Source organism: Otolemur garnettii, unplaced genomic scaffold (assembly GCF_000181295.1).
Source record: "Otolemur garnettii isolate 467f Iridium unplaced genomic scaffold, OtoGar3 scaffold00026, whole genome shotgun sequence".
NCBI classification, from domain to species: domain Eukaryota; kingdom Metazoa; phylum Chordata; class Mammalia; order Primates; family Galagidae; genus Otolemur; species Otolemur garnettii.
This window is the reverse complement of record NW_003852421.1, coordinates 14,098,400-14,116,946: the sequence shown is the minus strand read 5'-3', so window position 1 is coordinate 14,116,946 and position 18,547 is coordinate 14,098,400. Positions and strand designations below refer to the sequence as shown.

At 40.2% G+C, this 18,547-nt stretch overlaps 1 protein-coding gene across 1 annotated transcript in view; it reads left to right on the top strand.

The window, feature by feature from the left end:
- The window catches only part of KIF13A (kinesin family member 13A), a 218,863-nt gene that overhangs the window by 66,184 nt on the left and 134,132 nt on the right, over positions 1-18,547 (top strand). The window contains exon 3 of the mRNA XM_012804208.2: positions 14,303-14,315. Coding sequence (XP_012659662.1) covers positions 14,303-14,315 — 13 coding nt within the window. The remainder of the gene's footprint in view (positions 1-14,302; positions 14,316-18,547) is intronic.

Here is an 18,547-nt window from a genome sequence, read left to right as displayed (position 1 = left end):
ACATATGTTAATTTATTTAGCCCTCATAGCAGCTCTAAGACAGGCAAGGGAATTAAGGCACTGACAACTCAGGCATCATGTCCAAGGTCACGGCACTATAAAGTGGTGGTATCAAGAATGGAACAGGGGCAGTCTGACTTCGGCACCCCCACTCAAAGCTACCTTGCTGGCCATTTGTGCATCTCAGCTCTGACCTGTGGGGTTACTCAGCCAATACCCTTGCTTTTGTAAAGCAGCCTGGTATTGGGTTCTGACTCCATAGATGTGAAAGAGTTCAAATATATTATTGCTTATGCTGTTGCAGGTAAATGCTATCAAGGCATAAGCTCTCACATAAATGGAAACTTAATTTAGGAAATAAAAGTAAAATTCAATAGTTAAATGATTCCACCAAAAGGCATTTCAATGGAGTCCACTCTTTAGTAGTAGCGGATAGACCAGTGTGTATTTTATCCTAAGGGTGACCTCATGGGGTGATTAATTGTTGATTTGTGAATCAAGAATTGATGCTCCTTGCCACATTTTTTTGGAAAGCATCACTGTGTGATACTTTGGCAGATGTGACAAGAAAATTGCACAAGAGCCATGTTTTCTCTGCTTAATTTTGTTTTGGTTAGCCCAGTGTGAGTTCTTGCAAGGCTGGCCCAGACTGGGAATTGCTGCCATGGCGATCAGCAGCAGGAGCTCTGTGAAGTGGCCTGAGAGTGCCCCACAGAGATGCTGCCATGCTAACCTGCATCCTGCGCGCAATCCACAGCTGTAGGTGGCTGGGTGGTGGTAGTTAGGGGAACAATTCAGACGTGACTGCCCTTGGCAACCCTGGAAAAATAGGCCAAGAAGCTGTTATTGATGGTAGTGATTACATGTAATGACATTGTGTATCTTCTAACACTTTGCTTTGTGTATGCATTTTAATTTTGGAAATGCAGCCCAACCTCTGTAAGTTGACCACCCAAGGGACTGTAACAAACTGGTCAACATAGGAACTAGACGTGTATGTACTGATGGTGCATGTTCGGTCTATGAAAATTAGGTCCATCTAAGGAAGTGGTCGATGTAGGGAGGTGGTCAACTGTGGAGGTCTCAGGGTATCTGTGGACTGTATGAGCATCAGTATGCTCAATTAGTAGTTATTGCGGATATATTCACGTATTCTTCTCAAATTTTGCTTTTCATTGTATTTTTTTTATTAACTGATTAATCACATAGAAATTCTGAATTACTTCTACTCAGCAGTAATTTTATTATTATTTGGGCAGCAATATAGAAAAAATTTTCAGAACAGAGAAATTTTTTTGTGTGTGAAAAACAAGCCTCACTATAAATATGTCGTTTAAAAGCAATAAAAATTTAAAAACACTCATTTTATCATTTAATAGTGAGTACTTGAGGTTTGCCTTCTAACCTGAACATTCTGTAGACTAGGGGATGGTCTTGGACTCAGTGCTTCTTGAATGCCTGTAGAATACAGCTATTTCTTTTTGCTTTTTAATTCTATTCATCAGGGACTGATAACGTTCGTAGATGTTGGGGGAGGGAGGCATCGTGGCATTTTTACCCCTAAAGGAAGGCGAGATTTTGCCCCTGTCTTGGAAGAGATTCTCATCTCCTCTGGGACACCACAGCAAACAGTTTGTAGACCAGCACTGATCCTCTAAGTATGCTTTGGTGAGCTTGGGGCTGGGAAGTATTTCCAGATTTCAGCTCAACTAGGTTATGACCCTTCCCAGAACGCTGGTTCCTTCAGCCCTCATTTCTGCCTAGTTTTGTATCTCCATTCATCTCCGTCCTGTATATCTTCCTTTAATTCCAGGAGATTGTTAATGAGTGGTTTAGTCAGTCACTGCCACCCTTCCCCAGATTGATACTAAATCTTCTGCCCAGCATGCCGCTGCTCCCTACTGTCCCCAACAAAACACCCCTCATCTTGTGAGGCTCAGCAGAATTGACCCCTCCCTCCCTGTGCATCTTCTGAGTTGAGAACAGGCAGCTCTTTGTCCTCACCTGCCTGATAATATAACATTACTCCTAAATCTTATTTCTCCTACTGGAGTAGCAGAGATGGAACTTCCTAAAGAGGAAGATGAAGTTCTTCTGTTTTGTGCTTATCAGAACAGGCTCCAGCTCTATCTTGCTAAATTGCTGTAAGAGCAAGGAATGTTTGAAGTATTTCTGCCTGCTGAAAGATAATTTTAAGAATGGGAAAGATTAGTTATGGAGAAGGAAAAAAAATTATTATTGAGTGTCCTGTGTATATAAAATATTGGTGATATACATTAATCTTCCAGATGTGTGGCTTGGAAAACTCACAGACTGTTTCAGAAATCCACCTCTAATCCCTGCTTCTCCCAGCCTTGTCCTGCCTACCTTTGCTGTTCTTGAGTTCAGAGTATCCTTTGGATAAACGAGATTAGCCTCAGTTTATTCAGAAGCTAAAAGGTGCTTTAAAAAAAGACAAAAAGAAGTCTGAAAAAACTTCAGAAGTGTTCCGAAAAAGAGAAATTTGGGGATTTGAGTTTCCAACAAATTCTCCTTTATGTAGTCATCTTTACCGTCAGTCAGTGTCTGGGTGTTTCTCTGTTCAGGGGTCAGCGCCTGGATGGGGAGGGTAGGCTGAGAAACAAGTCACCTTTTCCCTGTGCTTCCAAACCACTACGGGAGGATATTTATTTTCATGGGATCCTTTCTTCCAGCCATCTGTGGACTGACTGTAAGATATTTTAAAAAACAAACATGAATTCAGAGATAGAAAAAAAGACACTTTGAAGATACATGGTAAAACTCTAAAAGAGGGTAGCATGTCCCAGGGAAAAAAATGGTATATGGTGGTTCAGTTGGTTTATTTGGTGAAACGTAAGGACCATCCGCTCTGAGCTAAGTGTGTGCTCAGGATGAGAACAGTGGTGACCCAGAGAGTTACAGACCCCAACTGCAGGGAGCTTGAAGGACAGCTGTGCATCCAATTGTCCTGAGTATTCAAACCTGCCTCCTGCGGGAGGCCGATGCTGTTGTCAACATGGTTACCAGTCTGGGAAATAGAACTTGACTTGAGTTTCTTTCCCAGAAGGGGAAATTTTGGTTTCTGAATAAAGTTTTGTATTTTAAATTTTAAGGTGAACTTGATTCACAGTAATTTTATTTTTTTTTAATGTTTTTATCTGACAAAATTTTTATTAAATATATTTGTTGTTACTAGTGTGACAGTAGAAAGGAATTGATATTAGGAAAGGTTGATAACCCACTGATTGGTTGATCACGTACTGTAATGAGAATTGTTTGAATACAGATGATTATTTGGGTTTTGTAGACTGCCTTTTATTTTATTTTATTTTTTCCAAATTAACATGAGGGCACAAATTTTTAGGTTACATTGTTCTCACTTCCAAGGTAAAGTTCAGGTTGTAGAAGGGCCCTTCACTGGGAGGTGTGCTGAAAACCCTCACATTGTGCACTGTAGGTGAGATCTGGCCAATCGCCCTCCCCTTTCCCCTCCCTTTCCCCTCCCTTTCCCCTCCCTTTCCCCTCCCTTTCCCCTCCCTTTCCCCTCCTCACCCCTCCCCCTTGCTAGAATCTGCAGCTGCTGGCATGGATGTGGAGAAAAGGGCACACTTCTGTGCTGCTAGTGGGATTGCAAACTAATAACAGCCTTTATGGAAAGAAGTATGGAGAATCTCAAAGAACTTAAAGTTGACCTTCCATTTGATCGCATTACTAGGTATCTACCCAGAAGAACAAAATGATTTTATCACAAAGACATTTGCACCAGAATGTTTATTGCAGCTCAATTCATGAAGAGAGATTATTTGTAAGGCATTTGACACACACCATGAGGGCTTCAGTTGGTGGTGAAGCACCACTGTGCTTAGTCAAAAGTGAAAGTTAGTTTCACTGCTTAATCATCGATGGGGATGGCATGGCTTATACCATGAAAACTAGAGGCTTGCTGGGTGGCTGACAGATTATACACAGTGCAGGAAGGAAAATACTGATTCTAAGTTTCAATTTTATTGTGTTCTGTTTGTAAACAGATACACCTAAAACATTTTTTGAGATCATCTAAGTTTTAAAATAAGGAAAATAATTTATGAAACTTGAATTAATTAGAAGACCTCCAGTGAGAATTTTAAGACTTTGCTGTTATTCTTTATTTCAGAAGATTTTTTGGTTCTGTTATAATGTTGACACAGAAATATTTGTGACAAAGGCTAACAGAATGAACTTTTGTAAACAAATCACTTTTTTCACCATTTATTTCAGTGGACTTTGGGAGTCAAACTTTCAAAGTATAAATGCTTGGTTCTGGCTTACAGAGTACACCTTACATTGGTCATAAGATTCTGCCATATAGTACTCATTTGGAAAGTCAAGATGTCTTTTTGGGAAAGAGAATTGAAAGCTGTTTGCTTTCTTGGGGGGTTTCTAACACTGACCTTTCTACTTTTAGTAGAAACCAGGTCTCATTCTCACTCAGTGTGGTCTCCAACTCCTCTTGGATCCTCCCCCCTTGGCCTCCCAGTGTGCTAGGATTACAGTCATGACCCACTGTGCCCAGCCTGTTATTATAGTTTAATTCTTATAAAAATCTTCCAGTTGTCTCATTTCTTCCAGAGTTTTCCTTCCTCTTTATTCTTTCCCTTTCTTATACATTTTCTTTAAAACCAATTTTTTTCCTCAAGGGAAATAACCCTCTTTTAGAAGTGCCTTTATTTTTCACCCCCTGTAACCTTTTCCTAGATGAAATGTAGTTTGAGCCGTGTTGACATTTTGCATGTACAATCTGGGAGGACTGTTTGTCACCATAGCAGCGGTAGCATCTCACACTCACTGTGCGTGCTCATGATGTGCGGCATCATCTGGATCACCCCATACAGTCCTTCAGCTGTCCTGGAGGAGGACTTTTCTACCCCCATTTGATAGATGCTGAAACTGAGGCTCAGAGGGGTTCGTTGAGCTTGCCAGGGTCGACATAGATCATGGCAGAGCAAGGGTTGTTTGGCTCCAAATCCCGACTTCTCTTCGCCACTCTGCTTTGTTATTTCTAGTAGAAATTTAAGCCAAATGTAGTTATGCCAGAGATAGAATCCAAATATACAAATCAAACCACAAGTCTTTCCACTTCAGCACAAAATTAGTTCAGTTTTTCTTTTTGACTTGTATTGAAAATGAGAAGTTAAGTTCAGTGGTAATTTTTTAAAAAGGAGCAGGTTTTAAGAAAAGGAAGATGAATTTTATTTTATTTTTTTAGTTGCAAATCCATTCGGAATTAATTTTTTAAACTGTCAGTATAATAAGTGTCAGTATTAACTGAAACCATTTTTCTCTTCATTCATCTTGACTCTGCCTCAAGGTCTGTGACTGAAGTCCATGTGAAAAGTCACTCCATGCCACACAGCCGTCTTCGACTCTCAATGTCGTGGAGAGGCTGGCTGTCTGGGGCTCATTAGTCTTACAGAGCCTTCTTCCTTCACGTTGTCTTTATGTCCTCTGCTTTCCATCCTGCCTTTTCTCTTGCCCCTGCAGTGGCATCTTGATACACCATGAGGGCTGCAGTTGGTGCCAAGCAGAGGGTTGGTTGCTAATACATAGCTCACTGGTAACTACAGATGCTGCAGCCTCTGTCATTAACACTTGAGTGTTACCCTCCTAAAACAGGTTTGGCCACATTATTCTTATTGTCCAAACCAGGCATCCTCAAACTATGGCCCGCAGGCCACATGCTGCCCGCCTAGGACATTTATCCGGCCCGCTGGGTGTTTTTGCCGCCACTGCCTGTCCTGCTTAGCAGCCTACTCATCCTGGGGCCTGCAGTCCGGCCCTCCAACAGTCTGAGGGACAGTGAATGGGCCCCCTGTTTAAAAAGTTTGAGGACCCCTGGTCCAAACCATCCATGCACTCCAGCTTTTTACTCTCAATTATATTCTCTCTGCCTGCTATTCTCTGAACACAGCCTGTGCTGTCCAACTTCCTCTGCCTAACTCACTTTGTTCCCGTCCACATGCATATTTTTGTGCCTTTATTCATAGTTCTTTTCACTGGTGCTCAATTCCCTGGTTCTCCACGGGAAGTGGCAGCTTGTAGCCTACTAACCTGACACTGCCATGCTAGTCTCTTCTTCTGAGGTTCATTGTGTTGGTTTTTCCTACACGTTCATGAAGGGCTTTCATCCAGATAGGACTTATTTGTGCCATCAGCTACATGGATGACCCTTGTAAGCATTGAGACTCCACATCACTGAATGTCCATATGGATCACTGTCTGGTACCCTAGCTTGAGCTCAAAGAGCTTTCACCAAATTCTGAGATGAGAGAGAGGCAATTTACAGTACAGTTCAGAGTGTGGGGGGGGGGGTGCCATAGCCAGAGACTGCCTGGTTTAAGCCAGGGTGGGTGCTCCTGTCAGTTAACTGTGACCTTGTGAAAGTTGTGCCATCACCATACCTTTGCCTTAGTAATTTTCATTTGTAAAATGATAATAAGGAGAATTTTATAGGGTCATCAAGTATATTTAAATGAGTTAAGTGAGATAGAACTAACAGAAACTCATCTGACACTTAGAACTCAGTAAGTGTTAGCTGTTAATTAAAGTAATGATCATCGGTTTCATTTTACAGACACACTATATGACCAGAGTAGTTTACTACCCTGAAATGTGCTGTCTTGGAAATGTGACATCTCACTCGCTGACTGTAGCATCCTACCTTACCCACCACCTCAGCATCTTTGCTCTTTAACTTCATCCAGACCACAAGTTTCTTACCTCTGCTACGTTCTCCCTGTCTGTCATCCTCTTCTGACTTTACCTTTTCCTTGTAGCAGCCTCTTGGTAACTGCAGGGTGTATATTCTTAAAAAGCAACACAGTTAGCAAAAACCATAGTTGGTGAGATCAAAGTCTCTAAGGGCTTAGGGGGTCAGGAGACAATTCTAATTAAATAAAGCTGTGAGGTTCTTCAGCTATGAAAAATGACATTAAGCATTTATCTTAAGTTTAGTAGATTCTAGATGCTCTATCCTATACTCAACAAACTAGCTGTGCTGGTGTCAAACCTGTGTTGATTAGTGGCATTTCTCTTGAAACAATTAGCTTCTTCACATGTTCAGAAAATTGTACTGTATTTTTTTTTTTTTTTTTTTTTTTGAGGCAGAGTTTTACTTTGTCCCTCTGGGTAGAGTGCTATGGCATCATAGCTCACAGCAACCTCAAACTTCTGGGCTCAAGCAATCCTCTTGCCTCAATCTCTAAGTAGCTAGGACTATAGGTACCTGTCATAACACCTGGCTATGTCTTTAGAGATGGGGTTTTGCTCAGGCTCAGGCTGGTCTCTAACTCGTGAGCTCAAGCAATCCCCCTGCCTTGGCCTCCCAGAGTGCTAGGATTACAGGAGTGAGCCACTGCTCCCAGTTCTCATCCTGTAAGTTTTATAATCTGCTGACTCTCTTTTTGAAAGTTTTCAAACCAGTCTTTGTCTTAAAGTTTTTGGCATTTGTGTTCTTCTTGTGATAGAGTTCTCTTTGAAGATAGACTCTTCAAAATGTCCACGTAATTCCTACTTTTTATGATTCATAGAAGTACTTATTATGTATTTTAAATGTAGGTATATGTTAAATTATTGATACACAAGTATATAAACTTATTCCGGGGCTGTAGTTAGTAAGTCCTGGTTGAAGATGGTGCCCACCTGCCCTACCAAACCTCAATGCTGTACCATCACCCCAGGTCCCACCTTCTCTGCTGCTAGAGCTAAACTGGTGAGCTCGGCAGCAGAACAGGTCTGTGGCCCTCACCTGCTGTGTTCGCTGCTGGTTTTTGCACAGACAGTCCCCCCTTTGGGGATGCCATTTCTTTGGCTTGTCAGCTTGATCAGTTCCTATTCAGTCCTTTCTGTTTCTGCTTGGGGCTTTTCTCCCCTGGGAAACATCACCCTTTTCCTCATGACATCCCCTGCCCCCACTGGCTTTTACATATTGTGTTGCGATATATGTGTGAAAATTCAGCTTATTGTTGTCTGAAAGACAAGTCTGATTTAGCAGAGTGGCAAACAATGGGTTTTAATATTTGTTGACCAGACATAGCTCTTTGTTCCTCTCTCTGTTATGACAGAAATGGAGCTACGACTACTTATCACTGTCCCTTTAACATTATTCAGGTACGTATCTGTCTGTCTCACATGGTTTGAAGCTTCTGGAGGCCAGAGACCAGGTCTTATTCCTCTAAATATTCCCTTGAAGCACTTGCAGTGTGGATTGTAGAGAGTACTGGGAAGATTGAGGTGACCAAGTTGAAATTGATGATCAGGGGCTTCATGATGAAGTACATGTCCTTAGACTAATTTCCAGGAGGGAGATATCCTTTAGCTGTGTATCTTTCAGATCTAAGTTATAATGATTTCTAACAATAAAAAAAATATTATCTTTGGACTGGGTTAGGGCATTGTACATTAGGATCTTTGGCCATCAGACTTTTAAGTAGCTACCTATAGCCAAAAGTCTGTAGACAGTGACCAAAGGACTCCTTGACCCAGAAGTTTTTCAGTGTGAGAGAAAGAACTTCAGCCATTTAGGATTTTTGTTGTTGTAATTAGATTACTATTTTTTTTTTTTTGCAGTTTTTGGCTGGGGCTGGGTTTGAACCCACCACCTCCGGTATATGGGGATGGCGCCCTACTCTTTTGAGCCACAGGCGCCGCCCTATTCTGCTTTTTTTATTTTACTCATTTTCTTGTTGAATGTCCCAGGTCTGTACTACCTACTAAATTAAGTACTGGCTCCCCATTTCAAGATGCTCTAGTATAAATCCAGCTGATCTTTATTCCCGTATTTCCTAGTGTCCCCTTGTATATACTGTCATCCCATCTAACTAAACACTTGCCAAGACATTACAAATATTTTCATTTAAGCAATTTGCTAACACTGTCACTTCTGTTAGAAATAGTCCCCATCTATGCCTGTCAGAGCCTTCCCTGTCCTCAAAGACCCTTTTCACCTCCTCTCTCCTCTCCAACCATCGAGTCTCCAAGCTTAGATCAAATTCAGATTTGATCTCTCTCTTCTATGAGCTCTTATACTATTTTGTTTCTTACCTTTTATAGCATTTATACAGATGTATATTCCAAATTACTTTAAACGTCTTTTTCTCTTATATGTATTTTTAATAGCAACCTTTACACATTCATCTCAGGTTCTAGCCATGTTATCAGTGTCAGTATGTAAGATTATTAAGTTGCTAGATTTGTTGAAATCCATTGCATCCTTGAAAAAACTTTTTTGTTTATCAAAATCAGTAATAAGTTTTCCCCAAAATATGTTCCATCATGTTCCTTTCAAAAAAATTCTTTGGCTCGGCGCCTATAGCTCAACCGGCTAAGGCGCCAGCCATGTACACCTAAGGTGGCGGGTTCGAATCCCCAGCCCGGACCCGCCAAACAACAATGACGGCAGCAACCAAAAAATAGCCGGGCGTTGTGGCGGGCGCCTGTGGTCCCAGCTACTTGGGAGGCAGAGGCAGGAGACTCGCTTGAGCCCAGGAGTTGGAGGTTGCTGTGAGCTGTAATGCCATGGCACTCTGCCCAGGGGGACAGCTTGAGGCTCTGTCTAAAAAAAAAAAAAAAAAATTCTTTGATTAAATAATTTGGGGAAATGCTACTGTTGAAATGGTGTATTGAATATGCAGTGAGATTAATAACACATTAGCATGTTAAAGCCTCTGAAAAGCACAGCTGTAAAGAAACTCATATTTTAGCTGTGTTTAGCAGAATTTCTCAAGTGTTAGGTGACCTCAGAAGCTTTTTAGGGCTTGACCTTTGTTAACATCCCATTGAATTTCTGCTGTGTGAAATGCTGGTCTAGAGAAATATTTATTTTTAAATAAGTCATCAGAAATATTTTACATTTTTCTGACAATCCCTGAAGTCTCATTGCTATTAAATTCAGGCACTCTTTACCCCAAATTGTGGGATTGTGGTGGTGATTTAAGTAAATCCTCACATCTGGATTATGTTTAACTTGCTAATGTAAAAAATTATTTCTAAGTTCTGATAATGTGCTCTGCTCTACATGAGTAGGGGAGATTGGGGACAGGGATTATGAAAGTAGCCTGTGGTCTGGCCTCTGTTTTCATAGAGGTTTAAATCTTAAAGCTACATGAGACTCAAATATGTTACTGGAGCCTGTAGAACTCTTATGTGTACCAGTGAGTGCCAAGCCATTTTGTTGACTGTAGAAATCCTGGGATTTTAGAGGAAGCGAAGACAAAATTGGAACTGAGAGAGATGAGGCTTGAACGAGGCTTTAAAGAGTGGGCGGATATGATCAGGCGCAGTAAGGACACAGAGTGGGCTAAAGGCATACAAACTGCATGAGTTGTGTGGGGAGAGCACATGGTGCCATGTCCAGAACCAAGAAGAAATCGACCTGCTTGTCCTGGGAGGAAAGAGGAGCTTTAGTGTTTTGCAAAAGACAGAATTACTATCAGTGTAGAACTGCACCTCATTTTTTCTCCAAATCCTGAGACCTAGAAATATTACCCATTTGTCTTCTGAACTGTCAAATTATGTTCAGTGTTTTTCTTTGGAATGTGCACAACATCTGGTTCTTACAGAGGGTCATATGATGAAAAAGGAGGTCTTTTTGGAGAATGAAGGAGAGAATGGGCAGTAGAGAGAGGCTGGAATAAACACACCTTCAGGCAGTTGTCAGTAGAATACTGTTTTCTAAGGAGTCAGCAAGCAAGCCTGGGTGTCTGGTTCATTAGGTCTGTTTGAAGGGATATTCTTTTTCTTTCACTGGATATTTGCATAGCAGAAATTCTACTGGTCTTCTGTCATGGAGCCATGCAGTTACCTCAGCAGTAGGCTGGACCTGCCCAAGAGACATGTCTTTGACTGAAGTAATTAACAAAGGGCCATCATTTTGAAGATATATGTTTGATGTTATGTTGACCTGAAACTTCTACTATTCATTCACATTTCATCCTTTTCCTTATTGTTAACAGATAAACTCTGGCACATTAAGTTGTGAGGAGTTAATCTGCACAGACAGCACTTCATGATTTAGGCAGCTCCAAACTGAAAGTGTCTGGGGGCTCTGCCAAAGGGGCGTGAGGGGAAAGCTTTTACAGGGTCGACCTAAAAGCAGAACAATCATTTGATTGGTTAAAGTTTGAGCAGTTGCCTTACTTGCACGATCCTGGTGGAAAGTTCCTGGTAATATCAGTAAACGTTCAGTTGGCTATTCCTAATTAGCTGAGCCTGAGTTTTGTTTAGTAGAAACTCAGGGCAATGGAACCATCTTAGCCATTGGCCTCCCTTTAAGTTACTTTGATGGTTTATGTATCTATGAATATAAATCTTTCATTATTACTTTGTAATATCACCTGAGTTTTTTTAAAGCGGATAGCATATTATATTTGGTTATAGAATCAATATTACTCAAATTGGAAAAATTTTTCTTCACAACTAACAGAGATATACAGCCTCTGGGGATTGTGGCAGTAACCTTGCTCCTGAATTATGCAGGAGCCCATCATTTAATTCACACCTCCTGAAACGTTTACCAGTTAATAAAGTAGAGTTCTGATGTACTACATGGCTTACTTTTCCTTCTGTAGCAAGGATTCTTATTCTAAACTAAATGATGGTTGAGTTTGGGTAGCAGCAGAAGAACTTTGCTGCTCCCCATTTTCCTTGCTGCCCAGTCTCTGTTCATTCGTAACAAGCAGTCTTCAGTACAGAACACAAAAGAAGGGGCTTGGCACCCGTAGCGCAGGGGTTATGACGCCAGCCACATACACCAAGGGTAGCAGGTTCAAACTCAGCCTGGGCCAGTTAAACAACAATGACAACTGCACACACACACACACACACACACACACACAGCCAGGCGTTTTGGTGGGCACCTGTAGTCCCAGTTGCTTGAGAGGCTGAGGCAAGAGAATCACTAAGCCCAAGAGTTTGAGATTGCTGTGAGCTGTGACACCACAGCACTCTACCAAAGGCGACATAGTGAGATTCTGTCTCAAAGAAAAAAACACACACACACAAAAGAAGGAAGCTGACTTATATTGGTATTCCCATACAATATGCTATATTTCCCAGTAAAAAAGACAGACTTTCAGATACTTAAAATGCTAAAATAGGATTGGTTTTCTAAGAAGAATGAAGAAAGTCTTATTGGATATCAATGAAGAAAAAGTAAAGGATAATTTTATTATTGATAGCTTAGGAGGTAAAGGTACTGCTGGCTACAGACTGGCCCTGGTTCTTTACTGCTGGTGGTGATTGCTGTACTGTAACTGGGGGCTGTGGTGCAAAGGACACGTGTAAGAAAGCTCCCTGAGATTCTTGTTTGTCGGTCCCACCCCCACTGGCTTACTTGGCTCGTCATAGCTTAAATGGGAAAACTATATTTTATTAACCTGGTCCATATGATTGCCTTATTGTGACTTTCTTCTGTTAACTAAAGCGATGATTTAAATGACTTTTAAAGAATAAATCAAGCAAAATAAGAAGGCTTAGTCAAAACGGCAGCACATAAACTTTTCATAGCTGTTCTACCTACTCAGAACAGATGCCTTCCAGAGTAGTGTTCCACTTAAGGAAAGTTTCTTGGCAAAAGTCTCAAGCTTTATGTACAGAGTGGAAATCTATGGCTTTCTTCAAATTAAAAACACTTGTGCATTTTTATTTATAACGTCTATAAATGTTTATCTTGTTTTAAAGAGTAGACATACAAGTGTGTTGAGACGTGCTTGATAGCAGCCAGAGATACCAGTTATTCTAGACAAAGTTCTCCTCTAAAACCTGAAGACAAAAATCGCATTCCCATTGTGCCGTTTGAGGTAATGGCATCAGGCATAAGGGCTCATTTCCTTTCAGCTAATGCATTGAATTTCAAGAAAATGATGTTTCAGCTTCATCATTGTAGGAGTGTGATGAGTTTTTCTTTCCCTGCACTCAAAAGTGTGGAATTGTGCACATGATCGTGGAGTCCATGGCCATTCTTTCCCTGCCGCTGAGCTCTGGGTTTTATTCAGAGTCCTTAGGACTCTGTGAGACTTGAACCCAGTGATGGAGGAGAAAAGACTTCATGCTGCCTTTATTTTTTTTTGAGACAGAGTCTCACTATTTCACCATAGGTTGAGTGCTGTGGTGTCACAGCTCACAGCAACCTCAAACTATTGTGCTAAAACAATTATCTTGCCTCAGCCTCCCCATAGCTGGGACTACAGGTGCCTATTACAACACCCAGCTATTTTTTTTGTTGGTGGTACAGTAGTTGTTGTTGTTTAGCTGGCCTGGGCTGAGTTTGAACCTGCCACCCTTGGTGCCTGTGGTCAGCGCTGTAACCATGTGCTATGGGCACCGAGCCAGCTTCATGCTATTTTTGCCCGTACCTTTTGATTCCCATGCCCTTGGCTCTGAGAAAGCTATTTTTTTAGGCTCATGATTTAATTCCCTATGAAGAAGGATTAAGGCCATGGGGAAATGCACCCATTTTTCTTTCACAGTAATTTTATAGCTTATAGATTGATAATATCGGAGGTTGATCAATCATAACTACATCAGGAAGGCCAGCTGCTGTCATAAGATCACATATTTTAGAAATCATAATTGAACATCTCAGTTTTGTACACAAGGAAAGTAATTACAAAGCAAGTCAACCTAATATTTTGTTGCCTTGAAAACTATTTTCTTTTTGGAATTTTCTCCAGGTATGGTTTTAGTGATTTCTGAGTTATTAGCTTACAGAAACATTTTTTTTAAAGTGTATGTGTGGTTAGTGGTATGTAAGGATAGAACTTGCTTTTAAATTTCTATGCAGTGTTAAAATATACGAAGATTATAGTCTAGAACTGTAGTATTAAGTGAGAAAAACTCCTGTATATATTAGCATGTATGTATTTACCAAAGAAAATATGCATATCTTTTAACACCAATTTAAGAAAAATTTAAATATGAAGATTAATTTTAAAATATTTGACCACATTCAATAGTCAATAGTGATTGTGGCAATTTTCTTTGATACTCTTCTACTGGCATTTCTGAAAATCATTAAAAATATCTGAATAACTGGATCACTTCTATTAAAACAGGAAAGAAATTCATTATGTATACTGTATTTTTTTAGAAAATATAGGCATTTATCATTTCATGACTTCTTCATGGAGAAGAATATCTTTTAGATCACGTTATCAAGGTGCTAAATTTATCTTATGTTTTTTCTCTTTCATTGTGTCCCTCTGATGTGGCTGCTGTGTTGACAACCCTCTGTATCTCTGCTGCTGGAAAAAATGTTCCCATCATTAAGGAAACCTCCCAAGGTAAGCACTAAATGGAACTTGGCATGTATACTGTCGTGGTGTGCAAAAATTCAGGATTTTACTCATCACAGTAGTCCAGTTAGAACACTTGTTCCCTTAAGAAGGAAAAAAACAGCATTCTAATTTAAAACTCAGACCTTGAATAAACAATTAATGATGGTAATAACATAAAATTAGAATGTTATTCTACGTTTACAAAGCATTTCTGTGTTTTATTTCATTCTCAGAATGACTGCTCTGATCCTCAGAGCAAACCTCCCAAGTTGTTTCTGTTCTGTTGAGAATGAAATGAGGCTCAGGGAGGTGGAATAGCATGTCCTAACTCACAGGTAGAGGAGCTGGGACTCTATAGTGTCACCACCCTAGAACACAGAGGACAAAATCGTAACATCATAGAATGATAGCCTGACTGCTATGATTACTGATTGATCAGACAAACTATCTTTCTGTGCCCTACTGAGAATACTTAATATCGTTGGAAAAGTTCTTTTAGGTAGAGATCCAACCTTCCACCAATTTTATATGGTCCTGGTCCATCACAGTCCCCTACTTAGAGTTGCCTCCTGCTGCTCTTGCCAAACTTTGATGGCATGTTTACCAGTGAGAAGCCCAAAAGTTAGAGAATAGTCAGAGGGCCAGCAGTGAGGGAAATAAGAAGTAGGGATCTGAATGATCAACCCTTGAATAATTGAAGGTTGATTTTGTTACCAGTGAGCATTTTATTATCAGAGAGACTCTTATCACCAAAAAGAGTGAGAAACTTGACCATCCCCTGGCCAATGATACTGACTGTGGCTGTGGTTCCTGAGATGGGATTAGGACAGGGCATACCTACACGCAGTGTATGGTTAGAATCTGAGAGGTGTTGGGTGATGGTGTGGAATCTAGAATAAGCAAGGCTTGCTTTCCCTGGGGGTTCGTTCTTGGATTATGGAAACTGACTAAAATGCTGTTTCATGCTTTGTATTTATTGAAAGCATCATAGGTATGATCCTTGGCACTAAGAGTTTCAAGTCCAGTAAGGAAGGCATGCATTGAACAAATAATATGAGCTCTGTTAAGAAAGAAGAATGATGTAGATGTATAGGCAGTGGCATCCTGGCTAAGTATGGAGGATCAGGAGCTTGTCCTTGAGCAAGTGATGTAACATCCCTAAAATTTACAACTTAAATGATGTCTCTGCCACTGGAAGATAGTTGTCTATATTTAGTTCCTACTTCCCTTGCTATTATTTCCTAGAAGTTTCAGAACAGACTATCAGTCTTATAATATATTTAATTATTTCCCCACAGAAAAAGACAGTGGAATACTGAGCAATTCAGAATATGACTACTTAGTGAAGGAAATGCACTGAAATTAAAAAGAGATATAAAACTTTTTTTTTTTAAACCACCATTGCTTTGTGCAGGAATGTTCTGGTTACTTTCTAGGCAGTATATATAGCTAATGGTGCCTGGGGTTGGCCCGACTAAGTATCATATTTCTAGTTCTAGGAAATGTCATGAAATTTTCAAAATAAAATTAATGCTAATTGACTACATTAGAAAAAAAATAAGGCACATCTGGAAAGCATAAAGATTATCTTGAAATCAAATAAATGACACTAGAGACTCAAGGAAAAAAAGACACTAAGTAGATACAGGCCTTTCCTTAAAGATACGGTATAAATGTGGAAAGAAAGTGGAAGGGGAAAGGTGCTTTTAGTGATGATTATAAAAGAATGGCATTTTATTTATTTAAAATAAGGAGATTTTTTCAACTTGGCGCTCATAGCTCAGTGAGTAGGGCATACACTGAAGCTGGCAGATTCTAGCCCAGCCTGGGGCCTGCTAAACAAAACTGACAACTGCAACCAAAAAGTAACCAGGCATCTTGGCAGGTGCCTGCAGTCCCAGCTACGTGGGAGGCTGAGGCAAGAGAATTGCTTAAGCTCAGGAGTTTGAGGTTACTGTGAGCTGTGACGCCACGGCACTCTAACAAAGGGTGACATAGTGAGACTCTTTCTCAAAACAAAAAAACAATGAGATTTTGGCATAAATAAATGGATTTTTACAAAACCATCAGAGAAGATTGATTGACTCAATTTAAAATTGTTATAGACGGGGGACAACTGAATTAGACCCAGTTCTAGCATTTTGATGGAAGTGGAGTAGTGAATATAGCTGACCCTTGAACGTCACAGGTTTGGACTGCTTGGGTCCATTTAAATGCATACTTTTCATCCAAACATGGATCAGAAATAGAGTGTCGTGGGATGTGAAATCCATGTATACTGAAGGGCCAACTTTTCGTATATGAAGGTTACAAAAGGCGCATTGCAAGACTTGAGTATGCATGGGTTTTGGTATATGTGGGGGTCCTGGAACCAGTCCCCTGTGTATATAAACAATATAATATAAAATCAATTACTAAAGACCACAGAGGCAAACTGTTTATTCACAAATTCATAAAGTAGACATTCTTATTGTGACTTCCTGCAGTCAGAAATGACAAATTTGATAATTAGCATCACCTTTGCCACTGAGGACAACTAGGACTGGGCAAAACCTTTAAAACCTATATTTGAAGGCACTGGAGATACACCAAGTTGGTGAGAAATTGCTTAGACCAAGATCCAACAGGAGGTAGAAATTGAGAGAAATGAACCTTGTGTTTAGATATATGCCATTCAGGAAGAAGCTGCTTCTGACCACTTTGTAGGGGCTTACAGAGACAGAAGGGTAGGAGTTCAGGGCCTGTCAGGGGTAGAATCCTTGGTAACCTCATGCTTTGGGTTGGCAAAGCAGAGTGAGATTCAGCCTTGGGTGGAGTGTGAAGGTGAAACAAATGTAAATCAGCCTTCATATGGATTGCGGTGATTCCAAGTCATTTGCAGGATCCAGGAAATCTTGAGCACAAAAATCAAAATGACACCAGAATGCAGGTGCCTATATGCAGAAGAGATTGTAATCCTAAGTCTTTAATGATTCCACAGTTTTAAAAAAACAATGTCCAACAGACAAAGTCAAAGAAGTTTATGGCCAGGCAATGTAACGTGAACATGAATGGAATTAATAAAAAATATTAATACAGATAGACCCACAGAGGCTTCAGATGTTTGAACTATCAGACGTGAACTTCAAAATAAATATATTAATACTTATAAAACATAGGTTGAAAAATGTTGGCAAGAATTGGAAATTATAGAAAGTGGCATAGCTGATTTGGAAAATGACTCAATAGATGATTCTGAATGTGAAAAACTCAAAACCAGAATTAAGAACTTAGTGTTTGAGTTCAGCAACAGGTAGATCCAGCTGCCCTCAATCCATTCCCAAGAATATCCAGATCTGATGAGCCCCCTGGGCATTTCACTCCAGCCTAACCCAAAAGGGAAAGTGTGAACCTTACAGACCTCACCTCCAACTTGGATTCTCTTATTATTAGTTTGTGTTTTGCTAAAGAATATTTATTGATGTAGTCTGTGTTTGGGCAGTTGTTGAGGTTAAGTCTAATTATGTGGTGATGACAGTGAATGAGAATCACCTCACTGTAGTGTGTGTACTGTTTGTCTATGGGTATGGATTTTGGACGATTCATTAACACATATTCTGAGGTAGAAGTGCTGATAAGGAGGAAAGGGAGATGTGTCATTTTGAATATTGGGTTGAGTTATCACTATTTCTACCCAACTGCTATGCAGGAAAGGTCTCACATCCTTTTTATCCATCCCTGGGTCTGTCCTTTTGAACACTGTTACCACTGTTGTTACCTTTACTTAGGAGACAGCAAAGAGAAAGATGGATAGTAAAGCATAGTGGAAAATATTTTGCAAAATACTGTAATGGCAAATATATGATGTCATGCATTTGTTAAAATAAGTAGAACCATACAGCTCCGAGAGAGGATCCTAACATAAACTGTGGAGTTTAGTTATTAATATTGAATCAGTATTGGTTCATCAGTTGTACCATGCTAATACAGATGCTGGTAATCGAGGGAACTGTGAGGAGTGGAGACATAGGAAGGTATATAGAAAACTCACTGTCCAGATGACATGATTGTATATCTGGAAAACACCAGGGATTCTACTACAAAACTCCTAGAAGTGATCAAGGAATACGGCAGCATCTCAGGTTACAAAATCAACACTCATAGATCGATAGCCTTTATATATACCAACAATAGTCACACTGAAAAAACAGTCAAGGACTCTATTCCGTTCACAGTAGTGCCAAAGAAGATGAAATATT